This window comes from Trifolium pratense, linkage group LG4 (assembly GCF_020283565.1).
Source record: "Trifolium pratense cultivar HEN17-A07 linkage group LG4, ARS_RC_1.1, whole genome shotgun sequence".
Lineage (NCBI taxonomy): Eukaryota > Viridiplantae > Streptophyta > Magnoliopsida > Fabales > Fabaceae > Trifolium > Trifolium pratense.
In genome coordinates this window covers 20,438,286-20,460,182 of record NC_060062.1, presented here as the reverse complement: position 1 = coordinate 20,460,182, position 21,897 = coordinate 20,438,286, and the positions used below count along the sequence as shown (strand labels likewise).

The 21,897-nt window shown below is 32.4% G+C and overlaps 3 protein-coding genes across 4 annotated transcripts; 2 read left to right on the top strand and 1 right to left on the bottom strand.

Annotated features, from left to right (window-relative positions):
• Nucleotides 1–331: 331 nt before the first annotated feature.
• LOC123882088 lies at nt 332–2,946 on the top strand. The gene is made up of 8 exons (XM_045930883.1): nt 332–485; nt 572–702; nt 906–983; nt 1,220–1,264; nt 1,359–1,403; nt 1,547–1,598; nt 1,907–2,003; nt 2,542–2,946. Exons 1-8 carry the CDS (start codon nt 380–382, stop codon nt 2,705–2,707), a joined length of 720 nt encoding a protein of 239 aa, XP_045786839.1. The 5' UTR covers nt 332–379; the 3' UTR covers nt 2,708–2,946.
• Nucleotides 2,947–9,541: 6,595 nt separating this feature from the next.
• On the top strand, nt 9,542–11,274 carry LOC123882085 (J protein JJJ2-like). The gene is made up of 4 exons (XM_045930879.1): nt 9,542–9,992; nt 10,093–10,144; nt 10,238–10,305; nt 10,516–11,274. The coding sequence occupies exons 1-4, from the start codon at nt 9,855–9,857 to the stop codon at nt 11,065–11,067; spliced, it is 810 nt and encodes a 269-aa protein (XP_045786835.1). The 5' UTR covers nt 9,542–9,854; the 3' UTR covers nt 11,068–11,274.
• A 4,474-nt stretch (nt 11,275–15,748) lies between these two features.
• Nucleotides 15,749–21,530, bottom strand: LOC123882084 (pumilio homolog 24). 2 transcript variants are annotated; one of them, XM_045930877.1, is made up of 17 exons: nt 21,225–21,530; nt 21,085–21,138; nt 20,871–20,932; nt 20,681–20,762; nt 20,448–20,571; nt 20,275–20,358; nt 19,829–19,943; nt 18,670–18,820; nt 18,447–18,560; nt 18,272–18,343; nt 17,690–17,740; nt 17,546–17,596; nt 17,166–17,273; nt 16,885–17,085; nt 16,524–16,598; nt 16,186–16,433; nt 15,749–16,086 (listed from the first exon to the last, which is right to left on the bottom strand). In XM_045930877.1, exons 1-17 carry the CDS (start codon nt 21,417–21,419, stop codon nt 15,954–15,956), a joined length of 1,920 nt encoding a protein of 639 aa, XP_045786833.1. In that variant the 5' UTR covers nt 21,420–21,530; the 3' UTR covers nt 15,749–15,953. The 2 variants fall into 2 exon arrangements, with proteins under 2 accessions (XP_045786833.1, XP_045786834.1); XM_045930878.1 differs by having other exon boundaries at nt 16,885–17,079; nt 21,225–21,519.
• Nucleotides 21,531–21,897: the final 367 nt, after the last annotated feature.

The following is a 21,897-nucleotide window of genomic DNA, read 5'->3' as shown; positions in this document are numbered from 1 at the left end:
ATTGATTTGAGATTTCAAAGTGATTAATGCATTACAGAGTAATAACTATTTTGTATTTTTTGCTTGAGCCAATGATCCGTTTGACAAGCTACAAAGTCAGAGGTTGTATATTAGTAAAAATTATAAAAACTTAATATTTTAAAAATACTAATCAAAATAAATTAAACAAGATCTTATATGCTAATATTTACATCTATATATTATTGAAAAGATACTATCAAAATAAGATAAATGAATAATATATTTTATTAATTTTTGTAAAAAATAAATAAATAAATAAAAAGGTGACGTGGATTGTGAGGTGTACGTGAAAAATAGTAGAAAAACGAATCCAACTGAGTTTGTTACTTGTCTGCACCAACCATTGAATCATCAATCAATGGGCGTGGTGTACCCTGATCTCGACGAAGCCTTGGCGTTGGCCTCTCTTCCCGGTGATGTTGACGGTTACATCTCCATTTGCGGTTACGGTTCTCTCCTCTCCGGTAACTATAACTACTAGTACTAAGTACTAACTAACTATTTCTGCTAGTTAATAATCAATTAACTCTTAATCTTTGACAATTGACAGAGAAAAGTGCCAGAAGCACGTTTCCTCATCTAATTAACTTCCGAACAGCAAAATTAACCGGTTTCCGCCGTCTCTTCTCCGTAGTTGGAGCTTTCTTTTTCACAAATGCCATTGCCAACCTCAAAACTCAGGTTTCTTTTCCTTTTCCATCATCATGCATCCTTATTTGAGCAATTGAATCAGAAGATAATATTGCAAAAGAAAAACTGAGAAATGAAGCTTGAATTGTGTTGTTGACTGACTGACTGACTTGTTGTAATTATTGGTTTATTAATTAATTAATTAATTAATGTGAATTGCTTCAATGTTTTGAGTTTATATATATTTTTTGCAGGAAATTGCTGGTCTCTCTGTTGAGCCTTGTCAATTTGAAACCATTATAATTACTGTTTTTGATATTAAGAAATCTGAGGTATTAATTGTCTTTTACAACTTTTGCTAAGTTTTGCAGATGCATATATGCATGCATCCAATCATATCTCATCATCACTATGCCAATTTGTTCCTAAAATATTTTTACTATTATCGACGACGGACGCAATGAAATATGCTTCGATGTGGATGCATCATGTGTGAAGCCTTTTTAATTTTAAATACCAACTAGACACTCAATTGTATTTTTATGTATCCAATTTGCTATGAAAACAGATTCCAGCGTTTATCAAAAGAGAGCGCGAATATCGCTTTTTAGCTGTGAGTTTTATTTATTTTAATTCTACACATATCTGCAGGTCCAACTTCCAACTATATATAATTTGATAATTATCATCAATATTGTCTCTTGTAGGTTGTTCCTGAATCACTAGATGGGAAGCCCTTTACCAATCCAGCAGTATGTTATGTTAATTCAAATGTTACATTTGTAGCTATCTTCCTATTCATAACTTAATTAAAGAGCTTTTTCTGCTTATTTGTAAGATATGGCGGTGTCTGTGTTATTATTCATTTGATGGTATTGTGGTGTCTTCAATGCAGGTCCTTTGTGCATCTTACACTGATGAGGAATTCTTTAAATTTAGATGCAGTGGTAATGTTTCAACTAAGTTACTAGTAGTTTGTGTCATCCTTATTTCTATGAACCAGTAATTGACCTCATGAAATAATAAAACACATGCATCTTCGCTTTCGCAACTAATTCTTAATATTTTCTGCTTACAAATTGGCAAAAAAAGTTAAAAAATAAGCACACAAATTTGCAGGCATACTTATGATAATATTCATTACATTTCCCATGTGCTTCCAATCAGTTGTCAGAATAGTTTATGAACTATAAACTATAATTATACATTTATATCTTACAGCTGTGCTTTTTGTGTGTTTTTAAATTTCTTGCAGAGGGAAGGGAAATGTATTTTCAACAATATGGAGAATATAATATCCATAAGATTTGGCGCGATGATGCTTTACCATGCCGTGTTTATCTTCGACACTGGTCGGTAGTCTTCTAAATTTCAATTAAAAATGCTAATAAGCCATAAGCTATATACTATACATTCTTTCTAAGAAGTAAAATTATATTAACATTGAAATGGTAGAAGGGGTTTGAACATCTGATCTGATGATCATTGCACCACAAACATTTTCCTAAGGATTGGTGGAGATCATTTAATTGTAATAAACTTTGACTATGGTTATTTTTCTTAATTAGTATCTACTCGTTGTCTTTTAATGATTTGGCTTTGTGATTGTAATTTGAAATGAAAGTAGTGTGGAATGACTTGAATGTTTATTAGTCCTTAATTCAGGAAAGAGAGTTGAATACTTGGATATCTCAGTTATCTAGCACAGACAACTTTATAAATCATCTAGCTCTTCCAAGCTTTATTTTAGGTTTGAAAACTGGACAAACTGTTATAAGCCTTCGTCTGTTACATGAGAAGAATGATTCCAATGCAATAACCTGTTTGTGAATGCTAGAATCTGAACAAGTATATTTTGTAAAATTAACTAATGGTAATGAATTGTTGCAGTGTTCTGGCCGCGAAAAACCTCGGTGACGAAGCTTACAACAACTTCTTAGATCACACCTTCGTTGCTGATCGCAAAACAACAATACGGCAGTACTTTGAGAAAATGGGCACAAGCATCATGGACGAAGAGCCCCCTGAATCCTTAAAAACACGTTATGGCGGTTGATCAGATCCAATAGTCAATAAACCTGTCGCCAATGTTCTGGCTTTTGGGGTTTTCCATTTCTGAATTTGATTATCCTCATGTACTTTCGATGTGTGAAATATGGATAATTGTATTCTTTTGATGTATCGTACGTGTCCAATATTAATGTGTATGGATCATCTATATTCATTGCACATTGCAGCGGCCTAGTATGAACAGAAAATTATGTGTATATATTCAAAATTTGTCAACTTCTCTCATTGGTAATAATGTATTATTGATATTGTGGTACTGGTATGTAAACTGAAGAAACTCACTTAGAAGCTGTCAGCGCCGGTGCGACTAACAAGATCAATATAGGATCGTGCTTTAGAGTATTGTCATAGTAAAGCTTGGCTGGATGAAAGCCAAATGCAAGTCATTGGCCAATGGCCATGTAAAAGTCCCAGCTGCTTTCTCATAATCCTTGGGAACCATAAGCAAAAGAGAAACATGATAAAGTAAATAGAAGTTTTAGGGAAAGCGAGTATCATGTCTACAATTGAATGTTCAAAGCATGCACAAGTCTAATTCTTCTCAAAACCACACACCAATAATTACTTTTCAATGCATATATTTAGAGATCATTGATCAAACAAATTGTCCTCTTATTTAGACATCATGCTATACATGGTTAACTGAAGTAATTTGAGTATTGAAATTGAGATTTTAAGAGGCCTCCTCATTAATTTTCTCGAGTATATCAACCTTACTGTAATCAAATCATATTCACATGAAGTCCATCATGTTCAATTGATATACATGCTTGATATTTTCTTTCTTAAGAGCCTAAAATTTCTGTGCACGGCTTTGAATAATAGTAATATGCATCACCAATGAGTAAAGCAGCAATTCATTGCCCTGTATAGAAGCTTACAAACATAGAGAATGTGATACCTTTCTGCATCAGTGCAAAGTCCAGTTTCATCTACATTACTTTATCATCTAGATAACAAAATTTTGAGTACAAATAGGAGTATATGCCTTTATCAAAAACTCTTTTTAAGTATGACTCTAGTTCCTATTTGTACCTTACCAGTTACCATCTTGACTGAACAGAACATACAGTTTAATTAGTAGCATTGACCACTCACTCTTCCTTTATCAAGAACTCTACAACACCAACACTTTTGATTGAAGACGTGTCCAACGTCCGACATATGTCGATATCGGATACCAACACAACACCGACACATGTAATTATATTCAGTTAACTCATTTTCTCAAATTATTACCAATGTCCAGTTGTAGTTGAGTCCTGCGTCACTGCTTCATAGATCAGAAGCTCTAAAAGTGCACAAAAGGCAAGATTTTTCCTAACACAACCAAACTATTGATGTCCACACAACAATTTCTTTGCCACTGACAATGATTTTGTTCTCTATTCTTAATTCGATTCAGGTGTGTTAGTTTACTTTTTTGGGTCACAGTTAGTGTATTTCTAAAGGCAAGGTGAGTTGATATGAAAACATTACTATTGCAATTGCAATTAAAGTCCCACATCGAGTGGGTTGTAAAATAAAACGAGGGGAGTTGTTATAAATAAATTGGACATAGTAAGGAAAAACTTAACCTGTCCTGTCAGGGGGTGAAAGGCAACCGGTCAATGATCGTAACGTGACGGCTGGTTGTGCCAACGCCTAGAAATTACGAACACACATGTAATTTTGTACGAGTGAGTCTTGCCCTACTTTGGTTGGGACTTACCCGTCAATTTTTGGAAGCTTCTTCTTTGTGGAGAGGCTCTCACTCAATTCTTTTCAAAACTTTATGGGTGTTGTTAACATGTGCATATAGAGCATATGTTAAGGTTTTTATAATTAGAAATTTGCATTTAATATTATAAACAAATTTAATACTTAAAATATATAATACACATGTTTCGAGAAAATATTTCTATATTTGTATTTTTAACATGTGTCTTAGGTGCACATGTTAACATTTGCCAAACTTATTTTATTAATAATTACGTATTATTTATTTCTAATTAATTTTTATATATTTTTTTATATTATAAGAAAAAAGGTTAAATATATTTTATTCTCTAATATCTTTTTTTTTACTAATATTCTCTAAATATCTTAATCATTCAAAATTTTATTTTTTTTCTTGGTTATTTATTACAAAATCTTTCTTGCAAAATTTTGAATTTTTAGATATGAATTTTTTGGGATAAATAATTCATCTTGGGTTAATAATTCTTAGGTTAATAATTCTTGTGAGAGAGATTATTATAATATTGTAAGCATAGATACAAAAATTCTTAAAAAATGTGAAAGTACACGCAAGTAACAAAATTTTAATTATTTATAAGAATCAAAAATTATTTTACTTTTACGCTACTTAAGTAGTGAGTATTATAAAATTGATTTATTTTTTTTTGAGAAATTTTATAAATGTCGTTCGATACTTAAGTAACAGACCGGTCGTTGGTCAAGTACTCAAGTCTCTTGCATAGTGGCTAATTTTAATTAATTACTTGTGCGCCAAAATGCCTATAAATAGACCCTTCAGTTTTATGAGTTCTCACACCTCTCGCACGTCTCTTCCCAGTTTTTTCTTCTTTTCTTCTTTTTATAGTAATTTTAGTTTGTTTAGTTTTTGTCATTTCGTGCGTAAATGGACGCATAGTCCGTCGTTATTTAGACATAACGATCTCTTTGGTTTCCTTTAAAGAGTATGTTTGGGATCGTTATACTTAAGTAGTGGATGGAAAAAAATTCCGACGATGTCTTTGGGGGTGTTAAATCTTAAACTTTGGAGAATTTGAATTTTTTTACCCATCCGCTACATAAGGACGATGTATGATGTATCCAAGTTGAGAATCTAAGGATGTCTTTGGAGGTGTTAAAATGTAGCGGATGGGTAAAAAAATTCAAATTCTCCAAAGTAAAAAATTAAAAATGTATGATGTATCCAGGCTGAGAATTGATCCTCTTAATTTTTCTTAATTTTCACATCTCAACCATTAATCAACTTTTATCCGTTTTTTTTTAATTTAAATATTGTTCTATTTTTATAATCCAATGATCTAAATGTCCATATTATTTCCTCAATTTTTTTCCACTTAAGAAAATCCTTTTTGTTTGTTCATTTTCCCACTCTTTTCTAAATGTGTTGAAGTTGAAGGCGATAAACCATTATTCTGGGTAGAAAAAAATTACTTGGATTTCTCATGAACACTTCCCCTTAGATATTTGAAATTTGGAACATACTACATAATTAATCAATTGAGACTTCGATATTCTACCCTGTTCCCCAATTTCGCCTAATTTTTGAGTTAGATTTTGAATTATGATGCATGTTGACATGCACAATTAGGCTATAGAGCTGTGTGCTGTATAAAACAAATACCATACGTCCATACATACTACACTATAAAATTATATCTTACCCTACTAGAATTGGTCGCTATGCCAAAACAAAGTTTCACTTACCAATGCTTATTGTTTCTTTCAATTCAAACTTGTACAACAACAAAATACTATTAGTCAAAAAAATAAAAACAACAAAATACTAGTAGTGTGTCCCGGTCCCCTGTAGTACATAATTGTGCGTTGGGACAGTGAAGGAGTTTTTTTTTTTGGTACAAGTAGAAGAAAAAAAAGAAAAGAAAAACAAATTATCTAGAAAAGAAAGTCCCACAAGCATCAGCTAGCAGGAGAAGATTCATTCCAATTGGGGGATCAACTATAGGAGAATATGCCTCAGGATTGGCAGCTCCAAATTTTGCAAGGTAGTCAGCGCATGCATTGCCCTCCCGGAAGGTGTGAACTATATGGATCCTCCAATCTCTAGCAAGATACTCCTTTATGTTATAGAGAATAGCTGCATAGTGATGCCAAGCATTAACAGATTCTGATATCAACTTGATTGCCACCTTAGAGTCTGAGTAGCACCACAAATCTGTGATCCCAAGCTCCCACGCCATGACTAAGCCATAGTAGATAGCCAAAAGCTCTGCGTGAAGTATGTTAGAGAAACCTATGTTTAATTTATGTTTATGTTGTTAACAATTTAATCACTAACATTAACTTATAAAATAACTATTAGTAGAGTGTTTAATTTAATAAATAAAATGCTTCAATAGTTGGATTGGATTTTAAAACTTAGGTTGCTCCAACTAAAAAGTGGTGAGGAGAAAACCATTTGTCCCAATTTGGGAAATTGGTAAATGTTTTAAGCTGTTTGAGAATTCGGTGCTAAAATCAACTTGAACAACTTTCCTCTTAAAATCATTGCACTGATAGTTGTTAATTTTTCACCTAAGATCCAACAAACACATTAAAATGATGGAACCCTTTATTTGTAAGTAAGATACTCAAATCATGGCTGAGAATTTACTTCTGTTGAACAACTATCTCACTTCAAGTGTAGAGTAAAAAATAGTATCATATATTAATGAATAAATGAATAATTTATTTGACAAACATGACTAAATGAATAATTAACATTATATGAAACTAGCATCAGTCTTTCCTTCTTTTTATTATAGATTTAAAAACAAAATTTTGTTCTCATGAATTTAGCTCAATTGGTGAGGATATCGTATTTTATATTATGGGTACAAGTCAAATGGTAAAAGACTACAAAAAATATAGAGTGCATATTTGAATCTTCAATTATCTATCACTTAATATGCATGAGTTTTGTAACTAGTTCTTTCAAACCCCTATTTTATTTTTAAATAAAAAAGTGATTTACTTGAGTTAAGAATGATAAAATTTTAGGATTTAATTTAGAGAAAAAAGATTAATTTTATATTGTCAACCAATCACAATCATACCATGTTTTCCGCCACATCACTCTACTAACCCCATTTTCTTTATGTGACATGGAACATTGAACTATTTTTATTGATTGTCAGTATAAAATTAATTTACACTAATGGTACGTGTTCATTAAACTCTTTAATTTATATGCACCTAATATGGCATAATTTATTTTACACGTAATTCAATCATGACATATACTAGACATTTGTAAAAATATTTTATGTGGTGACATATATTAAAGAGCAATGTTATTTGGACATGACTTTTAAAATAAAAATATAATATTAATATGCAATTTTATCATTTTATATTTTTCTCTCTTCCACCCTCATCATTTCTTCTCTACTATCAATTTCTCATTTTTTTTATTAAACAAATGACAAAATTGTCCACAAATGTTATATTTTTGTCTCAAAATAGTATCCAAATAACATTTCTCTATATTAAAACAAGGAAATTCAAACTCAAATCCTCAAAGTGCATTGTGAGAGTCCTATAATGAATGATACTAAGTACTAACAAAAGAATGATAATCATATGATCCTTTGAACAAAGGGATACAAAACAAGGTAGGGACACCCATTTGATCATTTTTCTTTCTAAAGTCTAAACTACCCAACAAAATATTTTAATTCAACTGAACATTATATGAGTGGGGTCACCCTGCTTGAAGGCTCTCATCACATATTCACGGGTTATTACCCTTTGAATTTAAAGATATAGTACCAATATAATATTTCAATCTACCTACCACAATAGCACACCCTCCCAAAACTCTCTCAAATGTATTTCAACCATTAATCGTCACGTTTCATCTAAATTAGTATGTGTTATGGGCCTCTAATTAAAAGGGGTTTCATCATTTATGTACCTTAAAACGGAGGGTTTTGTTTCCTTTTCATAAATGTGACATGGGTTTTTAGTTTCTAATTTCCCATAATTCCATCATAAAACAAACACTAGAAATAGATCTTGAAAGAGAATGAATAGTTGAAAAAGTTGCCATAAAAACCGGTAAATGGATTAATCAATTTGTGTCATACAACCGGTCCAACAAATTAACATAAAATCTCTTATGTAGTTGTCACAGTTACTTGGGATGGTTCTATATTTGCTGCCTAATAATATGACTTTAGGTGTTAGTTGCAACAAATATGAGGGGGAGCAGTAGTGAATGGCTACAACAATATATCTAATTATACAAAACAAGGTTTTTAATTGAATTAATATTAAAATTTCAATGTAATTTAATCGATATAGCTACCAAAAATATTATTTGAATGATTTGGGGTTCAAATTTCAAATTCTTCACACTTAAAGTCGGTGAGTCTAACCACTTGATATAAGAACAATATATTAAAATATCATTATGGTATGACACAATCCACAAATAAGTGATTCGTGCACATAGTGAGTGTTGTAAACCCTAGATTATCGAATGCAATTCTTAATAATAATAAAATTAATATTAAAATTAAAAACATTGTGTGACACAATTGACATATAACTGAGGTCCTTAATTATGTAGGAGTAGTCATGAATTCGATCACTGATAAATCTTCGTGCCTCAAATAATTAGTCTCTAATTTTTGATACAGATATACTTAAAGAGAAAAATGAATATGATTGATAGTGTAAAATTATTTTACGCCGTCAACCAATCATAATCATGTTTTTTGCCATGTTACCTCACTCACTCCATATTTTTATATGACATGACATGAAAGATTGAATCATTCTTATTAGTTGTCAGTGTTACACGTGTTACACTGACGGTGTGTATCCTTTAAACTTGATACTTAATGTAACATTTTTTTGTTTTTTTGTTTTTGGTCAAGTAGCGTAGTGGCTAGAAATTTCACTCTTACGATAGATAAGTAAGATGACTGAGGTTCGAACTCCGACTCCTGCATATATAATACAATGTCTCAACTGAGCTAATCACAACGGACTAAGGTAACATTTTATTAAAATTATAAAACATGAAAAGGAAAAGGCCAAATGTGTACCTTGGTAAACTCCTAATCCTTCTCAAGAAGTGCCATGTGGTTAGATTTAACATTAACCTCTCCCTATATCTCTCTCTAAGATATCATCTCTCTAATAACAAAAAAAAAAAACATGTCTGTTTCTTCTACCAACAACTGAACCAGTATCAAAAATCTCATCCACAAAGGTTGTTCTTCTTTCTTAACCGCTAAACCCTTTTTGTTTCTTAAAACAAACAAAAACAAAAACCACATTCACTATTTCTAATCCATATTCACATTCTTGTCTTTCACTTCCATCACATTCTCATTAATCATAATCATAATCATAGTCATATCATATTCATATTCATATCAAACTCTCAAATGGGACAAGAATCAGATTCCAAATCCAAGTTGGTGATAGAAATTTGCTCCATTTCAACACGTTCTGCATCTTGTGTTCATAGGATTCTTTCAAATCCAACCAAAACAACTTTCATTGACTGGTATTGCATTCTTGGAGTAAGTTCTTTTCTACATTTCTTGTTTGGTTGTACCACTTTTCTTGTTTCTGTTCTTTCTCATTGATGAATGAATATATCTTCATATTGGGTTCTCATAGGTGGAAGAAAATGCAGGTGTAAGTCTCATTCGCAAGAGATACCATAAACTTGGTAGGTAATTTATCTGGTTTTACTATTGTATGAAATCTACATTTTCATTCTCACACATGAATAATGAAAAGTTTTTCTTTTATTTTTTTGTAGCATTGCAACTTCACCCAGATAAGAACAAACATCCAAAAGCTGAAATTGCCTTCAAACTTGTTTCTGAGGTTAGTTTTGTCATAATTTATTGTCCTTTTGTTGATTATTATTCAACTACTCATTATGGTTTCAAATATAAGCAAAAAACTGCTTTCCAGATTCATTGAATAATCAACGAATTTGAAAAGTGATTTTTTGCCTATAATTGAAACCGGAGGGAGTATTGTAACAATGGGTATTTGGTACATAAATTTATCATCCTTTGCATTTTTCCTCAGGCAAATGCATGTCTAACTAATGTAGCAAAAAGAGAAGCTTTCGATTTCGAGAGGTACAAGCATTTCTGCATTGAGTGCAAGAGAATTCCTTATACAAAATCGGCCAATGTTTCTGTCAATTCTGGTGGTTCAGGTTTCAAGGCATGGAATATTATCACGAAATCGCAGACTTTTAAGTTTTGGAGAAATATTAGGGATGTGAGAGAGAGATTTAATGAGGAGGCTAAGGTGATTGAGAATTGTTTGAGAGTAAATTCAATGTCAAGGAAAGAATCACCACTCTACAATCCAGCTAGTTATCTACATAGGAGCAAGTCAATGCATAGATTTGAGAAAGAAACGCCCGTTTTCAATCCGTCGGATTATTTGTACCAAGGTTATCCTCATATGAGAGGTTTTGGTAACAAGAATGCTTCCACATTTATGTACTTGCAGACAGCTAGTATGCTGCAGAATGAAAAGCGAGGAGCGCAGCATAGCTCGCCTGTTTTTGAGGTCAAAACACGGAGTATGTTTACAAACCAGTTTGCTTTTGTACCATCAAGATATTAGCTTTTAATGGTTTTTATGTTCAATGAACGTGATATGATTGTCAGATTCTAGCTTTAAAGGATTACTTACCTTTCGTTTTGAATTTGTCGCGATATATGTAACTTTGTTCAAACCGCCAAGCGTAGAAACAACAATGATTAGCTTAAAAAGGGGCTAATGTAGCTTGATAAAATAAATAAAAAGGTTAAATAATGTAATTTGCGATAACACGGACGAGGTGGTGTAGCGTTGATTATGTTACAGTAATTGTGAAATTGCTGCAATTTAAAATGGGCAAAATCTGATCCCTACTTCAGTTGACGTCAATGTAATTGAAAATTATTTTTAGGCTGTCAAAATTACAATGAAAAAGCAGTTTTCTACAAGGAATTTTCAATGGCATGCTCCTCTTGTGAATCTTCTGACTTAGGCACTGCTGCAAGAGATGCTATTGCTTTGTGGAGGAATTAATTTTATCATCCAATGTTGGATGCAGTATGCCACAAGATCTCCCTATTGCATCCTTAATGTACCATTAATGTTTGTTAACATTGTGCGCTGTCATTTCTATGTCTTCCATGGAATCATCGTCACCAATTGAAACCTTGGAAATTTCTGTCTGAGAGCTTGCTTCTGAGTTCATAGAAGCAAGATCATCGGGGCTGAAATAGCGTGAACAATTGGGATGTAGTACAGGACGCCTTCCATTCTGTGAAATCCAGAAGTAAACAACAGAACTTAGAATCATATGCATAAAAACATCATAAACTAGATCATAAGAACAAAAATTAAATAATCTTTATGCATTGTTTATAGATGAGATTGAAGAAGTAAATGCTAGCTGCTCGGCTGCACATAAAGGACTTGAAGAATATTCTTATTAATTGATGAAAACTATAGTGTATGTTTGCTTCTCTTTTATAATTCTTGTAAATATCATGTGTGAAGTATGGAAGAAGAAACCTTATAAAAAACAAGGTCCTTCAAAACGGATGAAGCTCGCGAATGATAACCTGTAATGAGATTATTTTAAAGGCTTAATATGAAACAAAAGCTTCATTTTAGAGAAACAATGACTATTCAACAGAATATCAAAATCAAACGCACCTTTTTAATTAGTTTTGTGTCGTCAACACCTGAAAAGATGAAAACCGGCACCTAAGTGTTAAAAAGTGAACAAATATTTAAATTTGAAGTTCGAAATAAAAGGCAAGTTCTGTCATGTAATTACTAACTACATAATCTTTACCCGCTCTTGTTCCTTCATCGAAACTAGATGGTCATTAAACAACCGATGCACCGTGGAATATAATTCCAAAAGCAGCTGTTGCTTTTGTTGCAGCACTTGTTACGTTGTACGCATGCTCGAAAACTGCACTACATGTAGATGCACAAAACTTAATGCAGGAAAGTTGATCTTGGCTAAATACTGAGATTTTTGAATCATTGACAATGCCAATTAGTATCAGTACATGAAAAACAACATAAATGTAGTCTTTCTCACTATGCAGCTGTGTCAATACAGGTTCAATTAATATGCAGCTGTGGCAATACAGGTTCAATTAAGGGGGAAAACTGCGCATAAAATTACAAAAGAAAGTAATGGAGAGAACAACGAAAAGATTTTACAAGAGAAAGAGAGAATGACTGTGAAACATATAATAATTTAGGGAAAGTTTTCATAATCTTGCTTATATTAACAATGGATTCTAAATGAGAAAGAGAGGCAAAGGGAGAGATCAAAATGAAGCTGGAGCAAATGCAAGGACATAAAATGTCTCATAATTATAACCTGCGAAGAACAAAGAAACACCAAAGAGGCCTAAAAATGTTGGAAATGCATAGTATTATATTTTTTAAGTCCCACATCGGAAACATTGTAAACTAAAACGAGTAAGATGCTTATAAATAAACCAAACATTATTTAAAACGAGCTAATCTTGTCTTGCTAACAGTGTATTTGAAATTTAAAAAATATAACAATCTTACGGGTACGTAGAATTTTTAACATAGGCTCTTTCTATGGTGAAAGAGCCGTTGATAAAATTCTCTTATTTGTAAGCTTGCTTTATTTTTCTAAATTTTTTGGGACCTTTGTGGCTCTAACTTAGTTTTAAATTAATTAAGTGTCCGTTTGGATTATTTTTGAGTTTATGTAAATAACTTATGTAATTTTTGTATTATTATAAGTTTGTTAAGGTAATTTATGATAAATAGCTTATTAAAATACAATTTTCACCGTTGAACTTATAAAACAACATAATACTTAATTTATGTTGCATAAAACATAAGCTATTTACATAAGCTCAATCCAAACGGACCTTAAGCCTTCGTTGCTAGATTGTGTTAAACGTTAAATATTGCTCTTATCAAATTGTACTTATGAAATGAATGGAATAACTCATTCCATCCAATACCACCCAAGCAATTTTTCATTCCTCCCAATTTTGTGTGTATCCAATGAAATAGAGTTTTTTTTTTAATTACTCTTTTGTCCTCTCTTCTTTTTTCATTTCGTGATGTTTCTTATTCCTTTTTTCTTCCATCGTGACTCTCATATCTTTTCCACATTGATATGTGCAGCACCCAGTTGAGAATTTGCTTCATCGTGAACTTGCTTCAGAACATGTTATCAGTAAGTTCAAGTTGTAGGCAATTATGTGAATGAAATTGTTTATAGAGTAAATACAATGTTCATATAGAGTAAATACGTGGTAGTTGGCTTGCTTTTCCAAAATGCTAGAACATCGTCACCATATTTTTACATCATGTTATTAATTTATGGCATATTTTACTATCATAAAGCATCATGATAGAGAGCTACAAGCTATTCTAAGGAAAACATAAAGAAATGCATAAAAGAAAAATAAAATAAATTCATTCATTTCTTTGATTTGTGTTCAACACAGTTCATTTATACTACTTCTAAATGAATAAAGCCTTAGATGAGCCTAAAGGCCTAATTCACTAACAATTCAAGTAAGCTTCAACTAATAATATAAATACTATTAATACCTAAATTATTTAATAAACTACTACCTAATAATTATTTAATTAACTACTATTAATCTTCTATAAGATGGGCCTAAAGGCCCAATTAACAAACAATTCAAGTAAAATCCAACTAATAATATAAATACTATTAATACCTAAATTATTTAATAAACTACTACCTAATAACTATTTAACTACTATTAATCTTATATGACATCATGTGTGTTTAGTTTTCTCTCTTGTAACCAAAAAAAATATTTTGTGTGTTTAGTAAAAACAAATGTTGAAAACTATGATACAAACGCTAGAAAAGAGTTTTTTTGTTTGATGGAAGAGTAAATTGGAGTTATTGCCTATAGTTTAATTTTTAAAATAAGGGTAAAGTTGGAATAAAAATATTATGATTTATTTCATTCTGTTCACTTTCCAAATGATTGAGTGGTAATTTTGTTTCATTCCATCATTGAATATCCAAACAATGGAAGAGAATTTGTGTTCCATTCCGCTTCATTCCGTTCTGTACCAAGTCCTAAGACAGAACCCGGATGGTGGGATTAACGTTAACCTCTCTAAAAAAAACCTCGTCTGTTCCCACCAAAAACTGATCCATCAAGTCATTGTAATCCGTATTCACATTTTTGTCTTTAAATTCCACATTCTCATAATCATATCACACTCTAAATGGGACAAGAATCAGATTCCAAATTTGCTCCATTTCAACACGTTCTGTCTTGTGTTCATAGGATTCTTTCAAATCCAACCAAAACAACTTTCATTGACTTGTATTGCATTCTTGGAGTAAGTTCATTTCAACATTTCTTCTTTGTACCATTTTTTCTCTTTTCTGTTCTTTCTCATTGATGAATGAATATATCTTCATATTGGGTACTCATAGGTTGAAGAAAATGCAGGTGTAAATCTCATTCGCAAGAGATACCATAAACTTGTAGCATTGCAACTTCACCCAGATAAGAACAAACATCCAAAAGCTGAAATTGCCTTCAAACTTGTTTCTGAGGTTAGTTTTGTCATAATTTATTGTCCTTTTGTTGATTATTATTCAACTATTCATTCTGGTTTCAAATATAAGCAAAAACTAATTAACGAATCTAGAAAGTAGTTTTTTGGCTTATATTTGAAACTGGAGGGAGTATTGTAACAATGAGTATTTGGTACATAAATTTATCATCCTTTGCATTTTCCTTAGGCAAATGCATGTCTAACTAATGTACCAAAAAGAGAAGCTTTCGATTTCGAGAGGTACAAGCATTTCTGCATTGAGTGCAAAAGAATTCCACAAAATCAGGCAATGTTTCTGTGAACTCTGGTGGTTCAGGTTTCAAGGCATGGAACATTATCATGAAATTGCGATCTTTTAAGTTTTGGAGAAATATTAGAGATGCGAGAGAGAGATTTAATGAGGAGGCAAATGTGATTGAGAATTGTTTAAGACTAAATTCAATGTCAAGGAAAGAATCTCCACTTTACAGTCCAGCTAGTTATCTACATAGGAGCAAGTCAATGCATAGATTTGAGAAAGAAACACCTCCAAACGTAGAAGCGACAATGATTAATTAAAACATGCTCGTGTCGCTTGAAAAAATAAATAAAACGGCTAAACACCGCAAGGCCGACTACAATTTCAAGATACAGTAGGTGTGTAAAATTCTTCATGTTACGGTAATTGTGAAATTGCTGCAATTTAGAATGGGCAAAATTTGATCACTACTTCAGGTGATGTCAGTGTAATATTTTATAGGTTGTCAAAATTACAATGAAAGCAGTTTTCTCAATAACATTAGTTTTATGCCTGTAACACATTTCTTCAAATCCAGAAAAGAAAATCCGATAAATGATAAATCCGATAAATGATTTCGGCGTACATTAGCTACTGATGGTGTGATAATTATCTCCTATTGGGTTGCTTCTTCTCTGGACTTTTGCTTCTTGAGAGTTCCATTATCAATTAAAGGCTGCAGCTCTTTTTTTGCAAGCTTTTGTACTTTAGAATCAGATGATTCTAAAAATGCAGCGATAACCTTACAGCTGCAATCATAATGTCAAGACAAAAACAAAAAACATAAGAAATTGGTCCTCTGCACCCTGATTCCATTGAAGGATAATATACAATCAAATGAGACATACCTGTGCCCATGGGACCATAACTCACTTTTCCCTTTAAAAGCTTCCTCCCATAAGATGGAAGCGAAGTTGGGGCAATCCAAAATTAGTTTTCTGATGGTCCGACTTGAAAAGAAATTTAAAAGGACATGCTCCTCTTGTGAATCTTCTGACTTAGGCAATGCTGCCAGAGATGCTATTGCTTTGTGAAGAGAATTAATCTTATCATCCAAAGTGGGATGCAATATGCCACCGAAACCCCCTGTTGCAACCTGCATGTGCCATGGATTTTATCAAAAAATGCAATGCTTGGTAACACAAATTGGGCTTGTGAAATTAAATATCAAAGTAATCTTCATTACCTCATATACGACCTCTTTGCCAAAATTTGATCGTATCAGTTCTCCTACATTTTCAATACATACATCAAGAAGACCCTGTATAGGAAATTACAATCAAACATTATTTTCAGTACAACTTCCCAATTCAGAAGTTATTGACCTTGTCTCGTGTGTAAATAATCAAAACCAATATAATTAGGTGACCAAAATAAAATAAAATTAGAAATAGGTAATATGTAAATAACCTTTCCCATCAAAAAAATTTGAATCAGGTCAGCAACCAGTGGTTAAGGAAAATACAGAGGAATACACCAGTATAAAACACAAGTGAAAAATATGGAAGGATAACTAAATTATTAGAAGGAAAGCAAAAAGAGCCCACCTCTGCAAGTCCACTGTTGATCAATAGCTCTTGCCTTCTGACAAATGGGTCTTTTTTTCCACCCTCAGCTAGGTCAGTATCATCCACAGAAGTTTTATCTTCATTAACTTCAGGCACTTTCACTTTTATGTCTTCCTTGGAATCATTGTCACCAATTGAAACCTTGGAAGTTTCTGTCTGAGAGCTTGCTTCTGACTGATCCTGACAGCAATCAGGATGAATGGAGTGATTAATGAGTTGCTTAAGTACAAAAGGACGGAAAAGATAGGAAAGAAAGAAACCTTGAGAGATAGACAAGGTATAGATGAATTCATAGAAGCGAGTTCATCGGGACTGAAATAGCGTGAACAATTGGGATGTAGTAATTGGAGTAAAGGGCGTCTTCCATTCTGAAAATTCAGAAGTTAGAATCATATGCATATAAACATCATAAACCACATCATAAGAACATAAAATAAATAGTACGTATGCATGGTTTATTGATGGGGTTGAAGAAGCTTAGTGCATGAGGACTAAAAAAAATACTGACAAATACTAACTGATCAGCTACGTGTACAGGATTTTAAGAATATTCCTATTATTACTTGAATGAAAACGTCAGTTCATATTGGCTTCTCTTTTATAATGCTTGTAAATGTCATATGTGAAGTATGAAACAAACCTTATCAAAAACAAGCTCCTTCAGAATTGGTTGAAGCTCGCGAATGATAACCTGTAATGAGAATATTTTAAAAGTTTAATATGAAACAAAGTTTCATTATAGAGCAACAATTACTGTTCAATAGTATATCAAAATCAATCGCACCTTTGTTATCAGTTTTGTGTCGTCGACAACTGAAAGGATGGAAACCAGCACCTGAGAGTTTAAGTGAAGAAATATTCAAAATACAAGTTTTGAATGAAAAGTAAGTTATGAAGAATTAGAAGCTAGGAGGAACATGGTCCTTTTATAACTGATAATGGGAGTTTATTGATTCTTTTCAAATCTGAAATGCATTCATTTTAAATAAGTCGATAAAGAAAAGAGTAACAAGTACCAACTACATATGGGAAGCAAGCAAACTATTGAATCAATAGACTTGCCTCCCATGGACAGTTTGGGGTGCAGTGGATGCATATAAATATAGATATGTTAAGCTTACTTTAACCATAAGTGTTTTTGTTAACACAAATATTTCAGTTATTTTCAAATTTATGAATTATTTAAGGGTCTCCATTTTCACCTAGTTCAAAAAGGCTAAAACTTGCTTATCAAAAAAAAAAGGCTAAAACTTTTTTACATTTGTGCCCATTATGCAAGATTTATACTTCGATACAAAAAATGAAAAGGATAACCAACCATAGATAGTTGAGCAACAAAATAAAGCCAGAGAGTCAAATCACTAACCATACACCCATATTGATGATAAGCTGTTTTTCCTATGTGCCCTTTCAATCCTTTGATAATCTTCTTTCTTTCCTAAAAAGGGAACATTAAGTAGAAGGAATTATATGTTGGATTCAATCATCACGAGTACTTCAAACGTTTCAATTTAAAAAATATATATAGTTGCTAAAGAAACCTTGGCACTCCCATATTTCACGCAAAAAGTTCCAATTTTGGCTCCATCTTTCGTACCAATAATTCTGACAAGTAGCGGACTTGATAACTGTTGGATTATATCTGTGACAGAGGTCTTTGAAAAAACTCAATTTAGATATAACAAAAACCTATTGCCATAATCAAATTCCTTAGCTGTAACAAGAACCAACAAGAATAGTTGGGGGAAGGAGAGAGGGAGGTACCTTATCAGCGATGCTAAAGTATTCCAGCAAGACCCTGTGTAAGATAGAGTGGTCAACTATCCCTTTCTCTAAAATTGGCTGAATCACTGACGACATATGACGGGAAACTGAGCCTTTTTGTAGACCCAACTTGGACATTACATCTAGTAATCTGGCATACAATTAAAATATAAGGAAAAATACTCCAGCAAGGGAAATAACAAACATCGTGGATCGTAACAAACATCATCCGATCGTGATCAGTAAAATTAAGAGATCAAATAAAACCCGTCTGGAAAGAGGATCAATTATTGCTAACAAAGATTGGAGACTGCTTTATACAATGCCAGCTTTATTACATAAATTTATCAATCAAACTGATATCAGGTAATTACTGAACCAAAAAGTATATAAACAAAAATCAAGGAATTCAACTTGTTATGTTTCTTAAGTAATATTCACTTTTATGAATTTAATAATAAATTATCAGAGTCTGTCAACCTGTAGTATGACGGTATATTCTATATAGTCGACATAAGAAACCTCTAGTCAAGCACAAGCTAATTAACACATTGGATAATCTGCAAAGTTTGCTGATACAGTATTTCTATCCCCCATGAGCCCTCCCAAAACTCCATGAGAGGTATTCAAATAATGCAAGTCATAGTAAGATAAAAAAAGTTGGAACAGAAGTTTCATCTTTCCTTCCTGTGTAAGTTTGCATATGCTGAATATGTCCTTTTATATTACACACACACACACAAACACACTCCACCAGAACAACGATAAGTTCTAAATACCAGCAATGATCTTTATATTATTTCTAAAATGTGGCACCGGGAAGACATATGCTGAATATGTCCTTTTATATTACACACACACACACACACAAACACACTCCACCAGAACAACGATAAGTTCTAAATACCAGCAATGATCTTTATATTATTTCTAAAGTTGGAACAGAAGTTTCATCTTTCCTTCCTGTGTAAGTTTGCATATGCTGAATATGTCCTTTTATATTACACACACACACACAAACACACTCCACCAGAACAACGATAAGTTCTAAATACCAGCAATGATCTTTATATTATTTCTAAAATGTGGCACCGGGAAGACATAGACAAGCAATAATGTCCCAAATGCTTTATTTAGTTCCTAACAAAAGAATATTTACCTGGTCTCCTTCTTCGGGACTAGGTCCTTAAACAACTGGAGCTCTGTGGAATATAATTCCAAAAGCAGCCCTTGCTTTTGAGCAGCACTTGCTAACTCATACGCATGCTCAACAACTGCATAACATGTAAATACAAAAACTTAGATTTAAGGAAGTTGGTTTTGGCAAAATACTGAAACATTTGAATTATTGACAATGACAATTAGAATTGGTGCATGAAAACAGCAGAAATGCGGAAAGAAAACAAAAACAATTTGAATTCCCTCTCTCTCTTCCTTGCTAGTCTTTCTCACACATCCTAAACAAGCCATCTTTAAATTAAACTTAATGTCAATGTACAGATATAAAGGTCCAAAAATCTGGTAAGCTATTGAAAACTCTGAAAATTAACTAAAGCAAACCATGAACAACAGCCAAATATTGCCCAAACCAATGATATTACATACCAACTGATCCAACCATGTGGCGAAGAAGGGGAGCAACATGACCACGAAGATTGTCGATAAAGCCTGTCAGTTGTTTCTTTGACGCTGAAAATGGGTGATATCCAATTAGAAGAAAGTGTAACACACATTATATTATACACACACACACACGCATATCTCAAGAAGACCATTACCATTGTCAAGCATCTTCTTTACTAAGTGAACAGCATATGCATTGTACGCTAGAGTTAGAAAATGAGGACGAAGCTCTTCAAATACTTCATCTCTTTCAGCTTGTGAACAATGCTTCACACAAGTCTTTCAATTCAAACACAAAACAAAAAGCCAAAGATTAAACACATAAACATATATACACTAAAAGTATAAGAAACCGAAAATAAAGTTAAAAATAAATAAATAAAATTACCTGAAGAACACGAGAAGTAACGTGCGACCCTGCAATCTCATGAATCTTACCCTTCATTTTTGTTAAAGCTTCTGTCACCAGCCTTCAATTATATTAAAGTCCAAAATAATCAAAAAAAAAAAAATTAGTACAATGAAGAGAAAAATAACATAAAGAATATATTTTTTTCTGCAGAGTAAACTTAACATACTTAGATCTTTCATCTTTAGCAATCTCGTGACGTCGCATCTTTTCCCATAGACGTGCAAGATCCTAATTACAATTAGATAGTCAATTAACCATGATTGAATTTAATTAAAATTCAATAACAACCTTGTAAATTTCAATTAATGTGCAACAAAATAAAAGCTTCAATTCAACTAATAAAAATAACAACAAATTAATAAGAAAACAAGAACACTAACTTGTTCAAGAGTGAAATGGCGTTTTCTCTTCTTCTTTCTAGCTTCAGCAAGTTCCTGAAACAAAACAATCATAAATTAATAATAATCCGAGTTAATCGATTCAGAATAAGTGATTATGAAAATCGATAAGAGAAAGTAACCTTAGCATTTTGACGGCGTTCGCGGCCGGTAAGGGGAGTTTTATTCTTGTCTTTATCATCAGAGTGAGGTTTGGGCTTCTTTGAAGGAACGAACTTGGTTGACTTTGAATTGGAAGGAGATTTGTGAGATTCAGTGTTGGTTCGCTTTCTCTTTTTGGTGTCTAGCTCTTGCGGCTGCTGCTTCTTCGGCGCCATTGGTGAGTGGGGCTGTAAGGTTACGTTTGGGTTAGCAAAGGAGGAGAAAAGAGGTAACAGATGGGGTTTACTATTACTACTACTAGGGTTTATGCAAATTCTTTCGATTTTCCCCAAATCAAAAATTGTCAATAATTTTTTTTATTAAAAAAAACATGTCAATAATTACAAAAATAATATTTTTATAAATAAGTTAAAAAAAAATTAAATAACGCTGTTGCCGGGGATCAAAGCGGGGTCAGCCGCGTGACAGACGAGAATACTTACCATTATACTAAATTTTCTCTTATATTGGGTCTTGTTAACATGTGCATATAGGGCACATGATAAGGTATCTTAATATAGAAATTTAACATTTAATGATACAAAACATTTAATGTTTGAAAAGTTAAAATGCACAAATTCTAAAGCATAGTTTCTATTTTTACTATCTTAACATGTGACATATATGCACATGTTAACATTCTCCTAATAATAA

Bases quoted from the DNA above. Each gene is read 5' to 3' on its own strand.
- LOC123882088 (XM_045930883.1), top strand. From the start codon at position 380: ATGGGCGTGGTGTACCCTGATCTCGACGAAGCCTTGGCGTTGGCCTCT. The intron at 1,265-1,358 runs GTGAGTTTTATT...TGTCTCTTGTAG, and splicing joins GCGAATATCGCTTTTTAGCT to GTTGTTCCTGAATCACTAGA. The intron at 1,404-1,546 runs GTATGTTATGTT...TCTTCAATGCAG, and splicing joins AGCCCTTTACCAATCCAGCA to GTCCTTTGTGCATCTTACAC.
- LOC123882085 (XM_045930879.1), top strand. From the start codon at position 9,855: ATGGGACAAGAATCAGATTCCAAATCCAAGTTGGTGATAGAAATTTGC. The intron at 9,993-10,092 runs GTAAGTTCTTTT...GGGTTCTCATAG, and splicing joins ACTGGTATTGCATTCTTGGA to GTGGAAGAAAATGCAGGTGT. The intron at 10,145-10,237 runs GTAGGTAATTTA...ATTTTTTTGTAG, and splicing joins CAAGAGATACCATAAACTTG to CATTGCAACTTCACCCAGAT.
- LOC123882084 (XM_045930877.1), bottom strand. From the start codon at position 21,419: ATGGCGCCGAAGAAGCAGCAGCCGCAAGAGCTAGACACCAAAAAGAGA. The intron at 18,561-18,669 runs GTACCTCCCTCT...GTTTTTTCAAAG, and splicing joins ACTTTAGCATCGCTGATAAG to ACCTCTGTCACAGATATAAT. The intron at 16,087-16,185 runs GTATGTCTCATT...TTATGATTGCAG, and splicing joins TTATGGTCCCATGGGCACAG to CTGTAAGGTTATCGCTGCAT.